Consider the following 25,875-nt stretch of genomic DNA (forward strand, 5'->3'; position numbering starts at 1 on the left):
TGAAATTGATAATTTTTTCTTTATACTGCGGTATCATTCTTGGGTAAACTTGGAATTTTATGTGATAGAAAAGTTTACAAACAAATGGGCAGGAACTGTGTCAGTGTAATCATACCTCTCAGCTGTCCAGATTTTTGCCTCATATTTTTGATCTGTTCCTCATAAAATTTACAATTTTCTGGCAAATTTCTGGGATGAAATGAGGGCTGAAGTAATTAAATAATGATATACATTTGAGTTTCAGACTTCATACCAATCAGAATAATACATGTTAAGACAAATCCTGTTATTCTAGCAACTTTCTAAGTTTATAAGATCAGTATTTAAAATCTGTCCCTCTGTCCCCTCATTCTGTCAGGCTTTGTCCAGACTTTTTGCACTAAGAGGTTGAGAGGTATGAGTGTAATCCTTATGACATCATCTCATGTCACCACAACCTACCTGACATTTTGAATCTGTCTGTGTGTATGGTAGTGTTTCATTAGTACTGACAGGAGAATTCTGTTCTACTTTTACTTTTTATAACCTAAAGGACTCGAGAAAGTGTAGTGACTGTAGATTTGCTGGCTGTGTGAGCACTTAGGGACAACATACCTTTTCACTGATTTTCCAGCTATGTTTACCATCTTCAATGCCTCTATTCTGTTTACAACATGGATATTCACTGCAGTATGGCTGGTTCCGCTCTTGTGCCTAAAAAGAAAATAAAATCACTTACCAAAGAGTCCTTGCTGTTATTGTTGACTCAGTCTATGCATCAGCCAATAGAGGATGAACCTGCAGTGGCCAGTGGTTGTTCCTCAGAGTACTCACTTAGTTCTCTTGCTTCATCTGTTCTAGTCCTTTTGGCCAGCATGAACAAGGGGTCAGTCACTTCCTTTTCAGCTGTTCATGTGTCTAATATGGACAACGGAAAAATCATCCTTTCTGGATCTGGAAGTAACTCCAGGAAATTTTCTGCAGGGTAACTGAACCAAGAGACCATTAGACTGGGCAGGCGTCCTTACTTCAAATTAGTCTTCTTTTGCTGGAACTCCTATTAAGACAAAAACAAATGTTAAACATTGTTTTTCTCACAAAGTTATTATTATTTATACTATTTTAAAAAATGAGTTCATTACCTCGGCTAGACAGGCATTACAGGCAGTAAATCTTGGAAAGCAGAAATCTTAACAGATGGACACTCCTCTGTAAAGGTATTTCTGAGGAAACTGCATCTGATGATTATGATTTTAACAGAGTGCATTTTTTCTCCTGCAGATTCCCAAGTCAAACTTTCAGATTGTGAGGAAAACTTTAATTCTTCTCCTGTAGATAGACTGTACTTTAATCAGACCATTGCCAGTGTGAACAAGGTATATTTATGGGAACAAACAGATGTTCCCCTGAACTGAGGCGATATTATGATATGTTACGCATCAATATACCTCATTCATCTCCCACCCCCCCACCCCCCCAATACTGCCAGCCCTGAAGATGTGTTGAATGCTGCCTGCAGTCATCAGGTTACCAAACCATAAGTCTCTAAAAAGCAGATAAGATGTATAAGATATCAAAAGCTAATAAAGTTCTGTTCTCCCACCTTAGCACAGACTGACAAAAGGATGGTGCACCATACCAGCCCTTCACCTAGTAATAAGCCAGGTAAAATATTGGACCACATAGGAAAGGGAATATTTTCTTCTACCAATTCAGCATTCATATTTTCTGAATTACCAGACATAAATGTGGAAATGTATGCCATTTCATATGGATAGTCTGAGGGAATTGACTTCCATTCTTTATGAGATTGGTATTTTTCAACCAAACTGTTTCTGTCCTCTCAGGTACCTACACATGCTTTGAACAGTCAGCATGATTATACAGATACTGTGTAAAGGGACACTGTTATTACTACAGTGTTTAGAATATATCCTTGGTTATGTAACCAAAAGTTTGCTAATGATGTAAAGTCTGATGTCTGGCTCTTCTGCTACTGAGGTTCTCAAGTAACCTGATAAGAAAGGGAAATTAATTCAGAGAATTTCTAAGATATTTCATTTACACCAATACGAATCTTAAAGGTCTCCCTCTTCATAAAAAGAGCAAAAAACAAATTAAACCTGTCTTTTTCTGGCAAACAAAATACAAAAAGCAGATAGTGAGAGGGTAACAACAATAGAAAAACAGGATATTTTCATTAACAGGGACAAGCTAACTGTACAGAATAAGTATGTCAACATTTCTTGCCATCTCCTTTCCCCTCCCCCAACCAATATATTTACAGATCTGTCCCCAAAACTGAACTTAAACATTCCTCTTTGACAAAATATTATTTTGGATGCCTGGGTTTTAAAAGCAGAATTTGGGGGGGTACAGATGACACTGGATACAAAAAACTTCTTTCAGGGGAATTCTTCACCACCCTACAAACCAAACAGATTTTTTTCCATAGGTTCTTCAGTATTTACACACCCAGGGAGTCATCAAACCAGTACATTTAAGTCAAAGGGGCAAAGGCTACTATTCCAGAATGGTTTTGTTACCAAAGAGACCTCCTGGAGACCAGTACTATATCTTTAGTTTCTATATTTGTGCATTAAAGTTCCAAATTTCAAAATGTTGACTCTGAAGATGAGTGAAGATGGTAATTCTAGACCTAAAAGGTGCTTGCTACCATATTTCCATAGTCATTGGCTTCAGGAAATTTCTAGGGTTCTCTGTTTCAGGGTCACATTATCAGTTCTTGGCATTACCCTTCAGTTTAATTACAGCTCCAAGGTATTAACAGAATATCTAGTCCCAGTCATAGCATATTTCAAATTGAACAGCATTCTCATCTTTATTTATTCAGATGTCTTACTTATCTTTGTTGATTCTTTATCCAGATATCAAGTGTAATTAACATGGGTTATGCCTCATTTGACAAATCTGGGCTTCTAGATAAACATAGCAAAATCCTGCTTGACTCCATCTCATAGGATTGTGTTTCTTGGTTGCCTTATAGATTTCTTCTCTTCTAAAGGCCATTTAAACAAGGCAAGGTATATCTTTATAATGAATTTGCCTGAACTTCTCAATTTGGTCTCAAAGTTCTAAAGAGAATTTCTCAAGATCCTTAGGATTATGGCTTCTATGAATGTCATGCTACCTTTTGCAAGATTGCAACCATGATTTCTAAAAAAACATCGACCCAGCATTTGCATTCTTTGGAATATCTAATTCCAGTTTTCGTACTTATAAAAAGGAAGTGCATTGGTGGAGTCAACAAATTGAACCAAACCCATGTGTTCTTTTCTCTCCTCAGTCCCCAATCTAATCTGTCACCACAGACACATCATATTTTACTTGGGGAGCAGTTTCCAGAGGAGTAAAAGTGCAAGGTCTGTGGAATCTATCAGACAGAGCAAAGGACAACTAGAAAGAGATGTTGTGTGTGATCTATGCCTTGAAATCTCTCCATCAACTTTGGTCACCAGGTCCTGTTCAAGTGATTATGGACAATACCACAGTCATGTGGTATATAAACAAGCAGGGAAGTAAAAGGTTGTACACCGCCCCCCTCCCAATGCAGGCTGGTAGGGCTAGCTTGGGAGTTAGCTCTTCAGCATTTCTTAACCCTACAAGTATCATACATTCCATCAGAGCAATCTGTGGCAGACAAGTTGAGCTGAGCAGGACCAGGGCAGTCCCTCAAGAATGAAAACTTGAACAAAAAGGTCTTCAGGAATTTATCCAGTTATGGAGAACACCACAAATAGATCTGCTCAAGTCATTTGAAAACAGACAGCTAAACATGTTTTGTTCCAGGAATCCTGGTAAGCAAGCCTGGAAGATAGATGCATTTTCATTTGCTTACAAGGAAATATTCCTTTATGCATTTCCACCCATTCCACTAATATCCTGGGTAATTCTAAGATTCAGAAGAATACTCCAGAAATAATTGTCAAGATCCTCTTTTGGCCCTGGCAACATTCTCCCTTCTTATAGAACTGGCCAAGGGCAAGTACCACAATCTTCATCAAAGTTTGGATCTACTCACACAAGAGAAGGGGAGTTTGGTACACCCCACTATCAATCATCTTCAACCAACTACCTGAATGACTCAATTTTAATACCTTTTAGGCACTTATGTCACAAGGTTATGCAGCAGTTTCTAAAGGAGGCAAGAAAACCTGCTTCTAGAAAATCCTATGTTGGAAAAGAAAAGCAAATTTTATTTGGTGCCTAAACAATAACCAGGGACCCATTAGAGATTGTGTACAATGGGTGCTCAGATATTTGTTTGAGTTACTTTCCCTTGAACTCTCTTATTCCTCTATAAATGTTCGTGTTGAAGCCATTGTAGCATGTCTGCCCATGGAGCCTTTTCTTACATCACTGCTTATTGAGAAACAGTTACTGAAAGGAGTTTTACACCTGAGACCTCCACATAAACAGGTTGCTTCTCCTTGTGATCTCATTTATGAGCTGTAGAAATTGTCATCTCCTTTTGACCCTGCCCATCAACCTGATTTAAGGTTCTTGACTCATCATTGCTCTGACATCTGCAAGAAGAATATCTGTGTTAAAAACTTTCGTCGTGAGTGAGCCTTATCTGATTTTCCATAGGGAGAGGGTCTCTTTAAGAACAAATCCCTCATTTATGCCCAAAGTGGGTTCAGAGTTTACTTTGAATCTCCCGGTTTTCTACCCAGATATTAAAAACTCGAGAGAACATAGGCAGCTCAGGTACTATTTTGACAGAATTAAGCTGCTGTGTTGACCCCTAACGGGAGCAGCAGAAAGAAGAAGAAGAAGAAGAAGAAAGTTGGTCAGCTATTTATTTCTTATTGATGGGCAAAAGAGGGACACCATGTGTCTTAACCAACAATTTCTACATGGTTGTGTTCAGCTATTGCATTTTGTTATTCTCACCACAGTAAATCCATTCCAGGCAATATCAAGGCACTTTCCACTATAGCCTTGTCTTCTTCAATGGCATACTTGAAGGGAGGGGCTATAGAAGCCTTCTAGAGGCAGCTACATGGTCCTCTGTATACATCTTTACAAGACATTACAAACTGGATTCCTTTTCCAGGTCCAGGTCAAACTCTGATAGGATTGCTCTTCAGGGGCTCTTGGATCTATATCCTTCCACCTTCCAGGATAGGTAGGTTTTGGTATTCAACCTATATAGCCTAAGGGCTACTACAATAGTGGGAATGTTGAACATACCAGCAATTCAACTTTTAACTGAAAGAAAGTAAAAGCAATTTCTGACTGGTCCTGGGCAAGTCTGTCAAGGTGTGTGTTCTTTGGTTTAAATTTATAATTGAAACACTGTTCCATGTGTTAAAATAAATCATTAAACACTAAAGCTTCCTTACACCTCATCTTGGTAGTGTGCAGTTTAGTAGCTCATCCTCCTTATCCAGGGAAACAGGATGCATTTATTCAAGTGCTTGCAAGGGGACTCAGTCTCATTAACTTGTTTAATCTGAAGGTTGTCTTGCATACTTGTTTCTGGTCTTAAAGATGAACACCCATAAAGTTAACAATTAAGGGATCTTAATTTTAGCTATCCCCTTTCTTTCTTTCTTTCTTTCTTTCTTTCTTTCTTTCTTTCTTTCTTTTTTTCTTTCTTTCTTTCTTACCACTACTGTGCTTCAGGTGTGTGACCCCTCTATCTCATAGGTGATTATTCAGAGGTAATTACCAAGTTAACAACCCCAGTGGGCCTTTTTAAGCCTAGCCATGCTTTTCAAGGTGAGAATCAAAACCTGTATCTTTTAAACAAGTTATCCATTATGCCAAACTTTCCATATTATACCAACATCTCCACTATACCCTGCATTAACCTTGGACATCTTTATAGATTGATTCCATTTAGGTAGGAGTTGTGTCCTGCTTTGCTCACCTCCCACCTCCAATTCTCCAGCCACCCTCATGCTCCCCAATTTATACATCACTGTCTCCACTTTTCTTCCACTAACTTCTGACCAGCCATTAAAGGTACACACAACTTCACTAAATGTACAACCCAAGTTCTCAAACACCTTAATGTGACATATACCCACCCTAAACTTCCATCCAGTTTGATCACCATCCGCTCTTAAATAAATCTACTAACCAAACAGTACATCATTCTCAACCTCTTCACCATCCCATATGTACTCTCTGGTCCTCTGTCATCATCACAGACTCTTTCAGAACTCACTTTCTACCCTGCCATCTGCAATACTTTACCTCACCATTTCACACCTCCTTCCTATAACGCATTACACTATAACATTAGCGACCCCCATTCTTCTCCCATCTCTCAACCTACCCTTTACTGGCCTATCACAAAGTCCTATAATCACTCACTTGAAGCCCAATACCTACCCTGGTCATTTACATACTCCATTCTGTCAATACCACAAACACACCACTCCAACTTCACACTTCCTTTACCTCATCTCCTCCAAACTTATCAGCCCCCAGGAACCCCACATCAGACTTCCCAAACACCTCTATAAATTGACTCCTATATTGCTCATACTCCTCAGAGCCAACATGAATTTATTCCAGGTCCCTCCCACCACATAATACTCATAACCTTTCCCAACACCTCCACCTTCTGCTGTGCATTAATTAATGTCCAAAGCATTTCTAATAAACTTGACCTGATAAACAACTCCCTTACAACCCATTTACCTGATATTGCAACTGAAACATGGCTAAAATAAAACAAGTTTAATTTTCAGAATCTACTTCCCTTCTATAAATACCTCCAAGACACAAAACCTGGCAACAGACAAGGTGGGAGCACTCTCATTCCTTATAAAAACAACCTCAAATCAACTACCGGTGTTCAAGCAAATGCCTCCTCAGATACTGAACCCAAATGGATCCTTCTAATATGTCCCTTCTAGAAGACAATTCACCTTCTAATAGCAGTCACTTACCTTCCTCATCCAGCCTCTCTTAACACATTTACATTTCTTATACTTACTATCACCACAGCTGCTCACAAGTATTAAAATATTGTTATTTTAGGTGACTTTAACATAAACTAGCTGGGTGCCCTGAGAAATTGCATTGCAGAATTTCTAGCTAATATCAACCTTATGCAGTTAGTCAGTAACGTTACTCATGCAGCTCTCCTAAGCAACAATCACTGCCTCCTGGATCTACTAATCAGTAACAACCTTCCCATCATCTCCAATATATTTATCTGTACATCCTCATTCAGTGACCACTCCCCAATAAGCTAGCATATTATCAACCAGTCACAAAAACTGCCCCCCTTACTAGTTATCTTCAGACTCAAATCCACCATCAGAAGAGACAACTATAAAAAAACTTAGCAACTTTTGATTCTTCTCCCATTACTAATATACAGAACCCCAAATCAGCTGACACAGCTTTTACACATACCTTTCTTCAACTTCAAAACAAATTCTTCAGTCTCACACAATGCCATTTCAAATACAACAAACCCTAGATAACGATTGAACTGAAAGCTCTGCTCAAGCTTAGAGACTATACGGGGTCTACATGGAAACAAAACCCCCTCACCAGAAAATCATACTGCCTTTGCCTATCTGAGTAACCTAGCTAAGCAAGCCATACACAGGCACAAAACCAACTATTTCCAAAGCAAATAACTTGCTGTACTAGGCAAACCCAATCATTTTTGGCACAAAGTAAATCTTTTCCCATGCAGAAAATCCATAGATTCAACCTCCTTCTCTGCTATCACCATCCAGACCTCTCAAGGCTAACTCTCAACCTATGACTTTCTCAAGGCATTCAACCACCTCCTTAATACCAGCACCTCTATCCCCACAACTCACACACCCCAGTTCCTTTCACCCCATTTTTCTATTTTAAGAAAATTTCTCACAGACACTTTGATCCCTACTAGAAAATATACCCCTTAATGCTCCTCCTGTTGAAGACAACCTACTCCCTTGGTTTATTTCACCCTGCAAACACTTCCTTACCACACCTGTTGTCCATATTTACAACCTCTACTTAACTCAAAATACAATGCCAGACATATGGAAAACTGCTATTACCAAACCCCTTTCCAAACAGCCTCAGCACTAAGCATGAAAATGCCTCCCCCATCTGCTCTATCTCCATCCCTCCCCATACTTGGAAAAATGCTTAAAAAACTAATATACAGCCAACTGTTCACTTGCATCCAACAGTAATCATCTCCTCACTCTTAAACAACATGGATTCTGGGCTGGCCACAACATAATGATAGCAGTATGGTCACTTACAGAATGAGATCTTTCTTAGTATGGATAAAGAAAACCTTCCAGGATCTCTTTTCATTGACCTTACCAAAGCTTTTGAACTTATGGCAACTTCTTGCTCTTTCACTCCCTCCAAGACATTGGGGTTATTCCCAACTCTGTCACCGGTTCCAACATTTCTTAACAAATAGGTATTTCAGAGTCAAAATAGCCTCTTCTCTATCACTTCGAGTAAACCCTTACCAGAGGTGTGCCCCAGGGATCCATACTCACCCAACTGTTGGTTTTAGTCTTGATTAACAAACTACCTTCTGGTCTCCCTAACCTTTCTATCACTTTTTATGTAGATGACTTGGTTATTCTTCAGTCCATTCCCTCATATTTAGCTATTAAAATCCAGCTTCAGTCTGACCTATTCTCCCTTCATACTTGGCTAAACAGCCATAAGCTACTTCTACGCCCCTTCAAAACAAAAAGTATGATATTTGAAACTTCAGAAAAGCTGAAAAAATTCTAAAAATCTCAGCATCACAGATCTCATTGGTTCCCCAACAGAAACAACCATATCCTTTAAATACTTACGTGTAGCACTAGAGCAGTCACTTAACTTCTAAAGCCACATTGAAAACACCAGGAAAATATCAGGTCTCTTTTATTCTGGTCCTTTTAAATTTCTCTCTTTCTCTCCTTTGATCAACTTGAATAAAGGCTCTCTATCATAGTCACAACCTCTAAAAAAAACTAATTGACTCTACAGTCCATTGAAAACAAAATTTACTGAATCATTTACACCACCACACCGCACCAGGAACACCACTGCATCAACCTCTCCAAATCCAAATTGATACCAGTCTCCTATAGAGTTGAGCTACTACTAAGGTCTCTTCTTATCAAACTACTTCAACCAGGTACCTTTCCACCTCTTGCAACTAAACCCCAAAATAAAACAACCCCCTGCATCCCCCACATCCTCTCCCTAATTAACTCCCTCCATCACTCCAGACACCCCAAACCAAATTGCATTGTACATACCACTCCTTCTCCATTTTTGTACCCGAACTCTGGTAGGTTCCTCACACACACACATACAGTCAAACACACACACATACACACACACACACACGCACACACGCACACACGTGCACACACACACACACACACACACACACACACACACACACACACACACACGCATCTAAAAGCAGTTTCCTCCTTCCCCACATTCAGAACACAACACAAAAGGCACTTCCATCAAAAATCTGACTGCAAGTGCTTTTCCACTGGACACATAATCTAACTCTCTCCTCACCTGCCTCACTTCTTTTTTGACATTCTGTTCCCATCAGCCATTTCCCTCTCATATTTACTAAAAAAATTAATTTACATTTGTTCTTCTACTCAGTTAATGTTAAATAAATTGTTAAATCATTTATACTATTTACAAAAAGCATCCATTTGTCTCTTCTATGCCATATACTGCATGGTAGGAACTAACTGCTATGCAAAAAGCTGCATAAGTCATCTTCCCAATAAGTTCAAAGGGCTATTTTTAGAAGTACTATTTTACTTCTCTGGGGTATCCCGAGACATAGTCAGGAAAAGTGGTATCATGGGAGAATGGTTCCTTTGCTGCTTTCACTAATATGCTGTCTGGTGATTCAGAGTGGTGGTGATTAAGTGCTCGGTAACTTTGAAGGGTGTATCAAAGGTCTTGATATAAGAATCACAACTCTCTAATGAATGAGTGTAACTTCGGTTTCCAAGTCTCCGGTTTTGTGTCTGCTAAATAAAGGCTCCAAGCAAAAACTTCACAAATCAGACTTTACCCACCCATACATGTCATTGCATGTCATCTCATCTTTCTTTTCATTTATATTTTATTTCCCTGCTCATTAATGATCTCTGCTGATGACTGCACAGCAGTGTCACTATCTCATAATCCCTCACTCATCATTTCCTTTGCTTTTTTTTTATTCCTGCCTATTCCTGTCATCACCCGCAAATATTTCCTTTTCTTAAAGCACTAAAGCACTTTTCCTGTTCTCATAAACCTCTGGGTCTGTCTTTCTTTGTGCGTTTGTTTGTATTTGTATTTATTTTTTTTGCCTGATTGTACTACAAAGACTTCTGCTTCTGCTCCGTAGCTGTGAAGAGAGACCTCTTTTTTTTTTTTTTGCTGTTAAAGTGTCTTTCAGCATGCCTAGCATACTCTAATAAGGCTTGAAGCTCATACCTATAGTTATTGAAACAATAATCTACCATAGTATGCATCATATACTGTTTTTCATTTTGTTGTAAAGCATTGGTTAATACAAGTCCAATCTCTGCTCTAGGTTTCCATTTCACCAACAACTGTTGTTTTTTTTGCCTGACCTTCTCGTCCAGATTTAAACTTCAAAAAGTTTCACTAGTGATATTTTTTTCTAATTACCGTCAAATTCATACTTGTTGACCCATTTTGCAAAATACCTCACATTGTCTGCTCTTGTACCACGTGGTATCTTATTTCCATTATCCACAGTAGTGTCTAGAATGACTGTTTACTTTTTTTTTGTTATTCCTGATCTATGACTCAAGATACAATACTCGACTATCTCTCTCCCTGCTATCACAAACCTTAGCAATAGCACAGTGTAACCTGTCCCCTGATCTAAAAAAACAAAGACAAAGTGACTGTCTTTTTTCTTGGGGCCCAGTCTTCCGCTTTTCAGCCACAGATCAGAAAGTGGACAGCCTCTTTACACAACAATTCAGTCGGAGGTCTTTTCACTTTAAGAAGAACCATTTTGTTTTGGCAGCTTCTCCGATTTATTATCACCCATGCACTCTGACCTGCAGCTTACCAAGGAATTCCGGCTTTTCAGAAGGACCAAAATGTTAAATAAATTGTTAAATCAGACTGTAAAAATCATTAGGTTTTCAAAATGACAGACAGTAATACAGGATGCTCAAGTATCAAACAAATATGCATTCTACTAATGTACATTAGGAGGCAAAACCATACATAAACATGTACAGAGTTTTGACTAACTTTATTCAGGAAATACCCTTCATTTTATACTATTTACAATCAGCTGCCCACCTCACTGACGTGGTCAGTGACAGGGTCTTTACATCACTACAATTCATAAGAAAATGCTGAGGTAATGCTTTTTTCAAAAAGTTTTTCCCATGAGAATATTGCAGCCTTGCAAGGCACCTGGTCAGTCACAATGTCCTTCCGAGGATGTAACTAATTCAAGGCTCTTAGATTAGTTCGAATACAATGGATGAATGTCTTCTTAATACATTTCTTTGTCTCTCTGTCCACCAGCTGGACATTATCTCTGATAGTGCACAAGGCCATTCTCCTCGGTGGAAGCAGGAAAAGATACACATACAGACAGATTCATTACTTTCCAACTTTGCAAATAATATTCACTGAAAGACATGAGCCAGCCAAGCCAGCTACTGTCAGGGTCAATGTTTTAATCACACTACAGCTAAGCTTCAAGCAATAATATGCAAGTTCATTTCTACTGCCATTCTAGTAAAATAGAATTAAATGCATTACATATTATACTGTTTTCAACCTTTGCACTTCATATATGTTTGAGTATATGCCTAAGCACACATTTTCCTAACAGTTTATATATGTCTGAGTACATATTTTTCTAGCAGTTTATATATGTCTGAATACATATTTTTCTGACAGTTAATATTTGCATATTGCTTCAACTGTTTGTGGGATTATCTACCTTCTATGATTATGCTATGTTTGTGAATTTGAAATTCTACACCCAGGCTATGCTTGCAATTACTGTGATTATTAACAACTCTGGTAAATAAACTAAACTGTACAGTTCTCTAAGATGCACTTACCCATAACAATAGATGCTTGAATTCCTTACTTCTGCAGCAAACTGATATTGGGAAAGGAACCCATAAGGGTAGATAGCATGTATCTGACTATACATTCTCTTTTTAAATACGTCTAAAACCTATTTCTAGTAAATATTTAAAGTGACAGTTACTCTTTGACATAGTGATCTGCTGCTACTAATCACTTTGTATAGTTCTGTACTGCTTGTAAGACTTTTCCTGTTGTTCTTCATATTATGCTGAATGTGTTCAGCATTAGAGCTGTAAATAAAATAAACATTATTCTTGTCAACCTCAGTGAGTCTGTTTTTAATAGGAAAACTAGAACTTCCTGATACCAGAATGGGTCCAGAGTTCTAACCCCTTTATAAATTGTGTCCTTCTTAGTTACCCCTAGTTTATATTTATCACATTCTCTTTCTGCAAAAATTGTTCCCACATTTCTCACTCTTGCTTAAATCTGCCACCATCTGAAATTAGCAGAGATGATTTATGTCAACTTGATGAAGGTAGTTTTAAAGAAAATAAACAAACTGAAAACAGTTCACTGAACTACCTTTGACGAGCATTAGAATTTTTTTGGGGGGTGGTCAAGCCTCCCTGCCCCCCACACCCACAACTATGAGGCTGCACAATAATGGAAGTATTATTTGCTTTTGCGTTTGCCAAAAACATCTTCATCAAAGTGACATGCTACCAGCTGAGACAGGTGCCAATTACTTACAATACTGTTTTCCATAAATATAGGATGAGCACTACAAGTATTTGTTTCTTTTTTTTGTAAATGTAAATGTTAGAGTTCAAAGTACTTTTTTTACAAATAACTCAATATGTTAATGTTAGAAATACAGAAAAAAAAATGGTAGTGCCATTAATGCAGTGTACAATCCCAGCAAACCTATATTTGGATTTTGACCATGCTAAAAAATGGTAATCAATTAAATGGCTGCAAAAAGCAATGTTGAAATATAATGTACTTACATACAAATATTGCCTTTCCCAGTCACTCAGTACTATGGTCACAAAACATGATGCTATGGTGGATCCCTTTGATACTCTCGACAGTTTTACTGAAAATAGCTGGCATAAAATGCAAAATACTTCTTGGCTGGTATTTTATCTAATAGGCAACAAAGAATGTCAGTTTGGGTCCTCCTTCCAACACAAATAAATTATAATAAACTCTATTCCATTTAGCTGGTTTAAAGAAGTGTAAGTAGTGTATAAGGTGGTCATATGAAATCATTTTTTTCCATTATATGTCCCTTTTCTTTCAGAAAAGTGCCATGGGTCTCTTGTGTAAGGATTGTTGTTTTGCACAATTTTATTCAGCTGCCTATCAATATATATTGTCAGGAAAAAGTCTTGAGACTATTAGGAGAAAAATATGCCTGAATGGAGCTAGAAGGTTGTAGGATGTTTATGCATCTTTGACATACCAAAGAGCATGACTAGTTTCAGCAATTCAACTCTAAGGAAGTCATATTCTTCAAAAGTGAAGTGTACCTCTTGGAATAAATTCAGGACAATGTCATATATTTTCTCATATGCTTTGACAGCATCATGACAGAGTTCTTTTATAATTTTCTACAGCAGCCAACAGAGTATGCATTATTAAAAACAAAAATCCACGATTTGCCAGAGATCACACAGCTTTATTAATACATCAGACTAAGCGCTTTCATCCATAATTCTGTTGGGCTTCATCAGAGTCAAACAGCATAAAACATTTAGTCCTTTTATACATAAAATAATAATTAATTAGCAATTAATGCTCTTCTAATTAATCAGTAAAAACTTCTGGTATTGCAACCTTATTATAATATAAACAGTTACCCTTATACATGAATACCCTAACCACACATCACAACACCACCAAAAAAATACATTCTATATCTAACTAGAATCTAAAAGAAGTGCTGAAATTGTCATATAATTGCTGTACAACGTGAAACCTATAATAAAAACATTACTAAATGTTTGACAATGTAAACATTTGATATTAACTTCATACAATAAAATAAAGATATACAATTGTGTTGTAATACACTGTATAAATATATAAGAACTTGTCCAATCAAATGAAATGTGACTTATATTTTAAATAACTGGAAATAGAGATTTTGTCATTTATGCCTGTCAATCTAGTTGTATCAAGACATAACTGCCAAAGGCATTCTCTAATTTCCAGTAGTGTCTTACTATCCCCACCAGCATCACCCTTTGGAATCTTGTCAATTACAAAGAATAAAAACCTTTTAAAAATTTTTACAATCCTTACTGTGCATAAATAATGCACTAGACAAGTTATTGTTTTTGATGTCTCTACTGTGCTCCAAAATCCTTAACATCAATTTACATGAGGTCTTTCCCACGTAAAACGTGGGACATGATAAACACGTAGTGATATACACAACCATGTCGGTATTACAAATAGAATGCCCTGGACATTTCAAAGATTTCTTGTAACTACTTAAATATACATTTGGTCCATCATAAATAAATTTGCAGGCATTGCATAAACCACATTTTTTTCATTTGTGAATTCTGATATTCTATGACAGAAGCTCCTTTTTCTAGAAGCTCTTTTAAATTGGCCCCTTTACTAGTGACAAACATGGGGATAGACCCCAATGTTTCCTTCATTTCTTCAGGAAACACACTATCCCATGCTGTTTGTAAAATGTTCCTTACCTTTGGTGCTGTATAATTGTATTCCAACACCATCTTAGCACCCTTGTCCAAACTTTTGTGTTCTAAGGGGATATTCATATTTACTTGACAGACTTCTCTAGTTTTGTCCAACAAAATAGGACAAAATGTAGTAGCCCTTTTCTTCGACACTTCTATATGTGTTTTTGCCAGTAGGATACCCTCTATTTTTAAACGTCAGTAAGTTTTAACAATCCATTACTAAAAAGTTCATCTTGACTAACCAGTCTTGATAGGTGGACCATTTGCCCTTTTACCATGTTTTGCTTCTGAAAATAGGGATGACAACTCTCAAAATGGAGAAAAGAATTACTATACATTTTCTTACAGTAGATGTTAGAATATATCTGATGCCGTGCTTGTACAAACAAATGTCTAAAAATTCAATTCTATCCTTATCACTGTGACTAATGCACTTTAGAAAACTTGTTGTACTACCCAAAAAACTATAAATTCATCCAGTTCTTCCTTGGTTCCACCCCATAATAACCATAAATCATCCAAATAATGTAAATAAGTAATGATATTGGACATATATTTGGAAGTGAAAATATGCTGTGTCTCCCATTCCGCTAATACTAAGTTAGCATAGATGGGTGCACATTTTGCACCCATTGCAACACCATTGTTCTGCCTAAAATGTTCCCCTTCATACAGTAGGAAATTGTTAAATAAAACCATTTCCATAAATTCAACAAGTAAACCCCTGTTAACATGGTGTAAATCACCACTTTCAGCCAGAATACTATCAAAAAATTCAAGTCCTGTCTCATGGGGGATCACTGTGAATAAGTTGATGACATCAATAGTCACAAACAAAAATTCTTTCTAAGTATTTAGATTCCTCATGATGTCCAAGCGGTGCCAAGAGTCCTTTAAAATGTAAGTCAAAGCCTGATCCTGTTGGGGCAGTAATGAGCCAGTCGTCTAGGTAAGGAAACACCGGAACCTTTGAAGCCGCAGATGAGCTGTAACTACTGCCATGCACTTTGTGAACACTCTGGGGGCTGTAGAGAGTCCGAAGGGCAGTACTCAGAACTGGTAATGACTGGCTCCCGCCCGGAAGTGAAGATATCTTCTTGAGTGCTTTTCCACCTTTATGAGGTAGCACATGTCTTCAAGATCTATGGAGCACATCCAATCATCGTTTTCCAAAAGTGGAGGAATAGACTGAACCATGACCATCCGGAATTTTTCTGTCTTTACGAATTTGTTTAGGGTGCTGAGATCCAGAATTGGTCTCCAGTCCTCAGTCTTTTTTAGCACCAAAAAGAATCTTGAGTAGAAGCTGGATCCTGTCTGGTCTGGGGGGACCGTTTGGATGACTCTTTTTTGAAGCAGCTTTGAAATCTCTATAGCTGCAGCCTCCCTTTGACTGGGTGGCATATCAGGTAAGCTTTTGGGTAAGGTGGGAGTGGATAATAATGGAATATGGTATCCTCTGGTTATGATCTTTTGTATCCAAGCATCTGTGGTTATGGTTTGCCAGGCAGAAGGGTACAAGGAAAAATGACCCCCAACAGCTTCCAGAGGAAAGCAATCGGGCCGCTTCCTAGGAGCGCTGATAGGGCTGCCCAGAGAAATATCCTCTGGAGCCCCGGTTTTGTGAACCTTCCCTGCCCTGAAAGGGGCGTCTTCTGATAGAGTTCCCCCCTCTGCCTCTGGGGGAAAACTCGGCCTGAGTGTCATGGAAAGGACCCTGGGACTTTTTGTGCCACATTTTCCCACTCTTCTGATTCCTAGAATAGAACTGCTGAGGAGAAGATAAACAGACACCCATGGCAGATAGAGCCTTACTGTCTTGTTCACATCTGGTCAATGTATATTTTACCTTGGACGCAAACAAACTAGTGGTCTCAATAGGGGCATTAAGAAAGGAAGCTTTGAAGGGGTCTGCAAAATCACAAATGGACATCCATGCATGGCGTTGCATGACTATGCCTGCACCCGCAGCTCTTGCCACTCCCTCAGTAGTGTGGAATATCAAACGCATTGAGGAATTGGAAAATGATTCTAGGGTCACTAACTGAGAGGCCACTTTGTCACGGATCTCATCAGAAACTGCTCCTGCCAGGGTCTCAGAGAGTTCGGACACCAAGTCTCTCTGTAGCCTTATGAAATGTGCCAGGTAGTTCAAAGACCTAACAGCAAAGGTCGATGAGGCAAAGACATATTTCCCTAATCTATCCATTGCCCAGGATTCCTTATTTGGTGGGTGAACAGTCTGGCTCTCCTCTGCCAGTTCGTTTATTGTAGCGGCTGCCACTACCACAGCATCTACAGGGAGACCTTTCAACCAATGGGGGCACTCTTCTGGGGGAGAAAGAATTTTGTTCGGCCTACAAGGTATGGTTTCCACAGAGTCCAGTGCCTTCCACGCACACTGCATGGTGAACTTGATGAGCTCATCGGCAGGACAGAGGTCAAAGGAGAATAGGTAGGAGTCTGTGGAGAAGGGTGATCAACTCCAAAGGGGAGAGGCACTTTTGGAGGGGCAGGTATTCCTCTGGCCAAAAGCAGCTGGTCTATAAGACGTACCACATCATGTTCAGAAAGGCTTCTGGTAGACTTCATTGAAAACCCTGAAGGCGATTCGGGCCTATCCAAAAAAGGGCTAGCGCGACCACTGACAGGGGATGTCAAAAAGGGGCTTGCCTGCACCGAAATCATCGGTGCCGAAAAAGCCTGCACAAAGTAATTGTTGGTGCAGAAGGGGTCTGCGCCGAGAAAACTGTCAGTGCTGAGGGGGTCTGCACTGAGAAAACTGTTTTTGCTGAGGGAGTCTGCACTGAGAAAACTGTTGACGCCAAAGGCGTCTGCTCTGAGAAAACTGTAGGCACTAAAGGCATCTGCACCGAGAAAATTGTAGGTGCCAAAGACGTCTGTGCTGAGACTTCTGTCGGTGCCAAAGATGACTGCGCCAATATATCCATCGGTGCCAAGGAAGTCTGCACCAAACTAGTCAGTACCAAGAAGGATGATCTTTGCACCGAAAACAATGGTGTAGAAAGACCAGCAGACATAATCGGAGACAGAGTCAAGTGAGATAGAGCCGAAGCAACAGAAACCAATGACTCTGACAATTTAGCCTTTTTATGTCTCACTTCCTTAGGGTCTCCAGAGGGAGACGATGGAAGGGACTTAGACCTTTTAAGTTGATTGGAAGTAGGAGAAAAATCCTGTGACCCAGAAATAGCCTTGCAGAAAGTGGTCTTAAGGAGACCCTTTAGTACTAGTTTATTTTTACTTTCAATCAAGGTCATGCAGAAAACCCTTTACAAATCTAACAGTGTGGCATCAGTGTGAGATGAGGCACACCCAAACAGTAAACACACAAGTCATGTGTGTCAGAGTGAGGCAGTTTGTGTCCACACTCAGAACACCTCTTAAAACCTGTAGTCCCTTTCTTCTCAGACATTATATCTACACAAAAAAATAAATTAAAAATAGAAACTTTTGCCACCTATACACTTGTAGTAAGAAAAGACTACCAACATTGGTAGTAGAGATACCACAAAGGTACAAAAGGTAGAGAATAAGAAAAAAACTACTTAATAAAGTCAAAAAATTAACAAATCTTTAAGAAAAATCTGAAAAATTATCTAAAAAATACACTTAGCTGGAGAAGAATGACTGGACATGGCTAAACAGCAACACGGCAAACTAAATCTAAGGTAACAGGGAGAAGGGCATGATGGGTAAAATCTTAGCTCGAGAGGTTTGTGGCTGATATGAGCTTGAAAAAAGGCCGTCTCAGTTCCGAGGTCGGAACTGGATTCCATACGTAAGGGGTAAACAAAGATTAATAACATCAGATCATATGTTTTGCTCTAACATGAGTAAATGGTTTAAGAACTGTTGTGCCCAGAGAAAATACACTGTTACCAATGTGAATAATTCATGCCATATACCTTGTAGTGAATGGTTTGAAAGGAGAGTAAAAATAGCATAGGATCATCACAAGTGCTTTAAACTGACACAATCTGTATACCAAAACCTAATGTTATGGGACACTGCATTTCAGAACACTTGCATATTCTTCATACACACAGAGTTCTAACTGAGCTTGTAGGTTACTAAATGAGATTATAGATACCAATCTCCAGGTGATGTATAGGGAAGGGAAAACACTGAGTGATAGAATAGAAAGAAATCAGATGCAAAAGATGCCGTGTTGTTAGTGTGTATATTTGTGGGCGTTGTACTGGCTGCAAATATATTAGACAGTCTTAAATCATTAGGATAAGTACTCATGACAAAGAATTTATGATTTCTCACTGTATTAATCTTCAGATAGACCATGTTATACATGTTGTAGTATGCTTATGTAACTAATTTAAGTGGAACGACAGCCATACAATGCAGAATTAGAATAACAGAGCACTTAAGTAGGACTTCTGTGCACTACCCAAGTACCTATCAGAAAACAAGAGATAAGCACACAAATTCAATTTTATGAGAATAGATAGTGAGTTATGATTGGAAAAAGTGGAGGTAATGCTGATACTGAAACATGTAGATGGGAAAACCTCTGAATTTATACATTAGACCTTTAAAAAGCCCAAGCTTCAATTATACCAGTAAGTTAAGACCTTATCAGAAGCATTTATTTAGTAACTTGTGCTATACTTCTGCCATTTAGGAGCATAATGACTTCTTATGAATGTCTGTAAATTTAATGAAATAAATAATTTATATATCAGAAACATAGGTAACTTAGCTGGTACCCTGCACAGATACCCAGACAGACATCCCTCCTCAACTCAAACTTGAGCAAAAAAAAAATCTAAACAGCTCTTCTCAAAGTTAAAGACAAGGAGAGGGCAAAAAAAAACTCCCCACCACTTCTGCAACTGTAATAATCTGCTTACTAAAACTGTAACAGCTTACTGCAATTACTAGCACACATACCCACCTCATGCAAAGTGCTCCAGTGCTTCATCTGAGATGTAAATGTAGTCTCATCATTCATTTCTGAAGTCCCAGCTCTAGAAGTTAATGCTGATACTGCACTCCAGCATCATCTGCACACTTGCACTTTGTGTGTGTGCGTGTGTGTGTGTGTGTGTGTGTGTGTGTGTGCGTGCGTGTGTGTGTGTGTGTGTGTGTGTGTGTGTGTGTGTGTGTGCATGTGTGAGAGAGCGTTCGTGTGTGTTGATGCATACATATGTATATTTTAGAAGGAATAATTTTTGGATTCAATTAGGTTAGTGTCACTTGTCTTGTGTATTCAAATAAGACGATGAGACTTGGGTGTTTGTTTAAGATGTTTATTACACACAAACACATCAGGAGGGATGACTGGAACATAAAACTTAAATGAACTAACTAAATGACTGACTGCTACACACATACATGCTTTCACTCCAACTTCCTACAGAAAATGGCACTCTGCTTGCACGTGCTCAGTACTTATATGCACATGCCCATGAACTACAGTGGCTTTAAAGGTGCAACACACACACACTATGGTCTACATCCTCCCTATTTGATAATTTTGTCATGCAAATGAAAAATGAAACTCAGATATGCATGCAAATTATATAAACACATAAACAAAAACAATCATGTCCGGGTTGCTTTGTATCTTGGATTAGGATTTGAGATCCGACCTGACCTTGTAATATAATGATCAATACTGGGTTTAGCAACAGGGAGATTTACTGGGGAATGCTCTTCATTAGGAACTTCATGGATACTTTTAGGAATGGGAACAGGAACATTTGATAGCATATTCTAAAAAGTAGAGTCTCCATTACAGACAAGATGCTGTAGCATTGGCTAAGAGACCATCAGTAAATATTTCTATTTCTGCCTAAATTACATTCCTTATGATTCAATGATGTATGATCTCAGATCCTCACATAAATGTTTCACAAGTCCTACTCAATCAAAACCTTTTGCTGTCTGCATCCTCACTATCTCTCCTTCTTTTAATGGTTTGAGAGATTTGCTGGTTTTGTCATAATGATGTTTCTGTGACAAATTATTTTTCATGAGTTGGGCTTTTACTGCTTTATTGTTTTTAGCAGTTGGAATCAACAAATTCTTATTGATTGGTAGCGTAGTTCTGGTTTGCCTCGGCATAAGCCTCTGTGCAGGTGAACCAAGACGAATGTCATGAGGAATGTTTCTGAGATTAAGCAAATTGAGAAAAATATTGGTTTTGTCTCATTTGGATTTATCCAACAACTGTTTCACACTCTGAACTGCACATTCAGCCAAGCCATTAGATTGTGGATACTAAGGACTACTAGTAACGTGAACAAAGTACCATGCCTCAGCAAATCTTTTGAAATGCTGACTTGTAAACTGTGCACCATTGTCAGAAATGACTTCGTGCAGACTACCATGCACAGAAAAATGGAGTTAGGTTAGTAAGGTCAATCTTGAACCAGTTTGAATAAGAGTCTACTAATACCAAATAATGTTGACCATTCCATTCAAAAATTTCTGTGGCTACTGTCAACCAAGGTAGTTCAGGAATCTGGTTTAGTTGAAGCAATTATTTTTGTTGGTGTGGTTTAGTACTATTACAAACAGAACAAGATGAGATTTCCTTCTCAATATATTTTGACATAGAAGGCCAAAATACTAGCCCTCCCACCCTTCTTTTGGTAGAATCAGTTCCTGGGTTACCTTGATGCAAGATTTTAGTATACTCTTGTTGCAAGAATTTTGGAATTACTACTTTTGAACCTTTCATAATGATACCATCCTCCATCAAAATTGTGTCTCTATAAGAAAAATACTGGTGCACCTCTAATGGTAAACAAGAATGTGTTGCTTGTCATCTATTACTGATAAAATGAGTTAGCTTCTGGAGAACTGGATCTGAAGCTGTGTGAGTTCTGAGCTCATCAAGATGTATAGAAGAACAATTTCTGACTTCAAAATCTGTTTTCTCATTGTCATGTTGTTCAGTGGTTGATCTGGGCAATCAGGATAACATATCAGCAAGGTAAAGAAGTTTGCCTCTTGTGTAAACTAATATTGAAATTGTACTTCTGCAATTTTAACACCATGCATTGGAATCTGGCTGTAGTTGAATGCACTGGTTTTCTCAAAATAGTAACCAAAGGTTGGTGATCAGTCTCAATCTGGATAGGTCGACCATAAATATAATCATTGAACTTCAAACACGCAAAACACTATTGCCAAAAGCTCTTTTTTCAGTTTGCACATACTGCATCTCAGTTTGGGTTAGAGTTCTGGATGCAGCTACTGGTCTGCTCTCTTGAAGAACAACTGCACCAAGACCAAATTTTGAAGCATCACAGGAAAGAGTTACTGGTTTGTGAACATCATAACATCTCAAAGTGGGTGGACCGGCAACTTTCTGTTTCAGGGCAACAAATGCTCTTTGATGTTGTTCTAACCAGGATCAAGTTACATTTTTGCATGTCAGCTCTTTAGTGGTGCTGAAAGTTCACTCAAGTCTGGAATGAACTCACCTAAATAGTTGACCATGCCAAGAAAATATAAGTCTGTGGCATTGTCTGGAGCTGGCATCTCAAGAACTGCATCTTGCTTGGATGGATTTAGTCGTAAGCCTGAACTAGTAAATAAATGACCCATATAAGTAACTTGTTTTAGCCTGAATTTACATTTCTGAGGATTCAGTTTAAGATTCACCTCACGAGAGCATTCTAGAAGGTTTCTATCATGTTCGAGTTCACCATTACCTCCAACATGAATATCATTTACTATAATAGCAAAGGGGTAGCCTGAAAAAGTTTGCTCCATTGCACTTTGGAAAACTTCACTGGCAGAATTTATCCCAAATGGCATTCTCAAAAATCTGTACCTTCCACATGGTGTACTGAAAGTGGTTAGCAAAGAAGATTTTCGATCAAGCAAAATTTGCTAAAATGAACTTTTTGCATCTAAGACAGAAAAAACAGTGGCATTTGGCATGACAGCAGCAACTCCTTCAACTGTTCACATCGGATGATGAGGTATTTTAAGTGCTTTGTTCAAATCTTTTAGATCAATGCATATTCAAATGTTGTCTGAGCTTTTCTTGTGAGCTACTACCATGTAAGATACCCATTCAGTTGGTTCTTGTACCGAACAAATTGCTCCTAGCTGCACCATTCTGTCTAGTTCTGCTTTTACTTTGTCCAGCATTGCTACTGAAACTTTCCTTGCTGGTCTGACTACTGGGCTGACTTCGTGGGCTAACTTCATGGAGTACACAACTAGAAGTTTGCCATGCTCATCTTTGAAAATATCAGCATATTCAGAAAAAAATATTCCATGTGAAACCTGCACTGTCACTCACGCTCATATGGTGGACTTCTTTATTAAATGAAACCAGACCCATTTTCAAACTGTCTTTGAGGCCTAACAATGACCGCACATGTCTTTTGACTACATAAAACTGCAAGTCATGGGTGTTCCCAGCAGAATAGCATGAAAGCACTACTGAGCCTTTGGTTTGAATCTCTTCACCACCATAAGCAACATTTGATTCATTTGCGAGTTGTTTGAGTCACTTCTGTATATTCCTCCATTACTGACTGTGTGCTTTATAATTTTGACTTCTGATCCCATTCTGGCACCATGTTGCTCATCTTGGCTATTCAAATGAGGCTTGGGTGTTCGTTTAAGATATTTATTACACACAAACACATCAGAATGGATGACTGGAACATAAAGCTTAAACTAACTGAGTCACTCAGTTAGTTTAAGCTTTATGTTCCAGTCATCCATCCTGATGTGTAGCAGCATGTTCCACAATCTGGAAAGTCAGATGTGAAAGAAATATTTTTTCACTCCCTTGATGATTTTCTGCATGCATAATCAATTATGTCCATAGCCCATGTTATGAGAGATGAAGCTTGTTGCTAGAATTTCTTGAGACACCTTATTTTTAAACATTTATAGGATCAAAGCAACTCAATTCTTATGTCAATAAAATATTAAGTGTAAATTTAGTGTAGCTAGCCTTTCTTGTAATGACTGACAGAAGTCATTTGTCTAGTGTAAGACTTCTGAATCATATCATATTTTAATATCCTTATACTATAAAGACAGACATCTGTAGTATATTGTGTCAGAGTTCTTATAAGAGACTTGCATAATGTGATAAACATTTATTTTCCTATTTTGTTTGCATTTAATGAAAAGTTTAAAGCATAATCTATGATAGTGCCAAGGTTTTAACTATACCTCTCAGCTGTACAGATTTCTGCAAATTGTCCAGTTTTTTCAAAGTCAAAGTCAAAATAAACTTTATTTTCATACAGATCAACACAGAGGAAAAAGTGTGTATCACTGCATGAAATTTCGATACTCAGGCCTGTACCATAAGAATGACAGTTTACAGAAGGAAGACAGATTAAATGAATAATAATTTAAATTCTAAAAATACAAATCAAAAATAACATACTAAAAATAAAGTAAAAAACTGAAATCTTTTTACAGCAGAAACAAAACAAATACAACAAAAACAGGAACAGGCTCGGCAGTAATAGAAGGACATATAAAAACAGTACTATAAATAAATAAATAAAGAGGAACACATGTAAAAACGTACCCACCATCAATATATGCCATAAACTTAACAGTTTACAGTTTTCATAGTGCAGATAGAGATGTATAAAATGAGCTATGCAGAGTTATATAAATGACAATGACATATTGCACATAAATAATATTTTACCCATTTTGTGGGTTAGGTTATGGTTTTGGGGTTCAGCAGTCTGTTAGCGTGTGGGAAGAAACTGTTATGGAATTTGAATATCCTGCATCTAATACTTCTGTAGGGCTTCCTTGATGGCAGGAGTTCAAACAGTCCATAAGCTGGATGGTGTCTATCCCTCAATAGTTTTCAGACTCTACCAGAGCATCAATTTGAATATATGTCCTGTAGTGATTGAAGGTTAGAGCCGATGAATTTTGTGGCCTGTTTAATGATCTTATCCAGTGCCTTCCAATCAGCTTGAGAGCAATTTCCATATCAGACAAAGATGTTGTTTGTCAGTACACTCTCAGTCATGGCACTATAGAAGGTAAGTAGGACCTGTAGGGGGAGGTTAGTTCTACAAAGTCTCCTTAGGAAGTGGAGACATTGTCGGGCTGCCCTTATAAGGTGGGAAGTGTTTGTGGTCCATCTTAGGTCTTGCGAGATATGCATCCCTAGGAATTTGGTGTGATTTACTCTCACCACCGGGGCACCATTGATGACAGTGTGTGGCTTATTCTTCTTCCTAAAATCGATGATGATTTTCTTGATTTTTCCAAACATTTAGTGCTAAGTTATTGTCTATGCACCAATGAACTAGTTGGTTCATCTCTTCCCTGTAGGCTCCCTCATCTTCCTTCTTGATAAGGTCAGTTACTGTAATGTCATCTGCAAATTTTATGATTCTATCTGACTGAAGATTAGCTGTGCAGTCATGTGTTAGAATTTTGGAAAGAAGTGGACTGAGTATGCAATCTTGTGGGACTCTCATGTTTAGGGTGATGCTGTTTGAGTGATGTTTTCCTGCTTGAACTATTTGTGGCCTTTCAGTCGGGAAGTCAAGGATCCAGTTATAGATTTTGTTTGCTGTGCTTATATTACTCAGCTTAGACAGCAATTGTTATGGAAATACAGTATTGAAAGCAGAGCTGAAGTCTATGAACAGCATGTGTATGTAATAGTCCTTATTTTCCAGGTGGTCCAAGGTTAATTGAAGTGTTAAGGCTATGGCATCCACAGTAGAATGATTTGGCCTGTATGTAAATTGTAAAGAATCAAATGTAGCAGGCAGTCAGGATGTTATGTGCTCCATGACCATTTTTTCGAAACACTTCATCACTACTGAAGTAAGTGCAATTGGCCAATAATCATTTAATGATGCTGGTGATGGTTTCTTGGGCAGAGGGATGATGTCAGTGGTCAAGAAGCATTTGGGCACTTTTTCCTGGCTGAGAGATATATTGAAAATGTCTGTGAAGACTGGTCCCAGCTGATCAGCACAGTTTTTAGGTAGCCTCCCTGGGATCATATTTGGACCAGTTGCTTTGCCCAGGTCCCTGTGTACCTCTTCCAAGTTGAGGCATAGAGATGTGGCATCTGCACTGGTGGGTAGTCACTTTGGTG

At 38.3% G+C, this 25,875-nt stretch overlaps 1 protein-coding gene across 1 annotated transcript in view; it reads left to right on the forward strand.

The window, feature by feature from the left end:
- Window positions 1-653: 653 nt before the first annotated feature.
- The window catches only part of LOC122794886 (vomeronasal type-2 receptor 26-like), a 282,948-nt gene continuing 257,726 nt past the window's right edge, over window positions 654-25,875 (forward strand). The window contains exons 1-2 of the mRNA XM_044063485.1: window positions 654-939; window positions 1,261-1,355. Coding sequence (XP_043919420.1) covers window positions 654-939; window positions 1,261-1,355 — 381 coding nt within the window. The remainder of the gene's footprint in view (window positions 940-1,260; window positions 1,356-25,875) is intronic.

This window comes from Protopterus annectens, chromosome 2.part1 (assembly GCF_019279795.1).
Source record: "Protopterus annectens isolate FY-2018-M chromosome 2.part1, PAN1.0, whole genome shotgun sequence".
Lineage (NCBI taxonomy): Eukaryota > Metazoa > Chordata > Ceratodontiformes > Protopteridae > Protopterus > Protopterus annectens.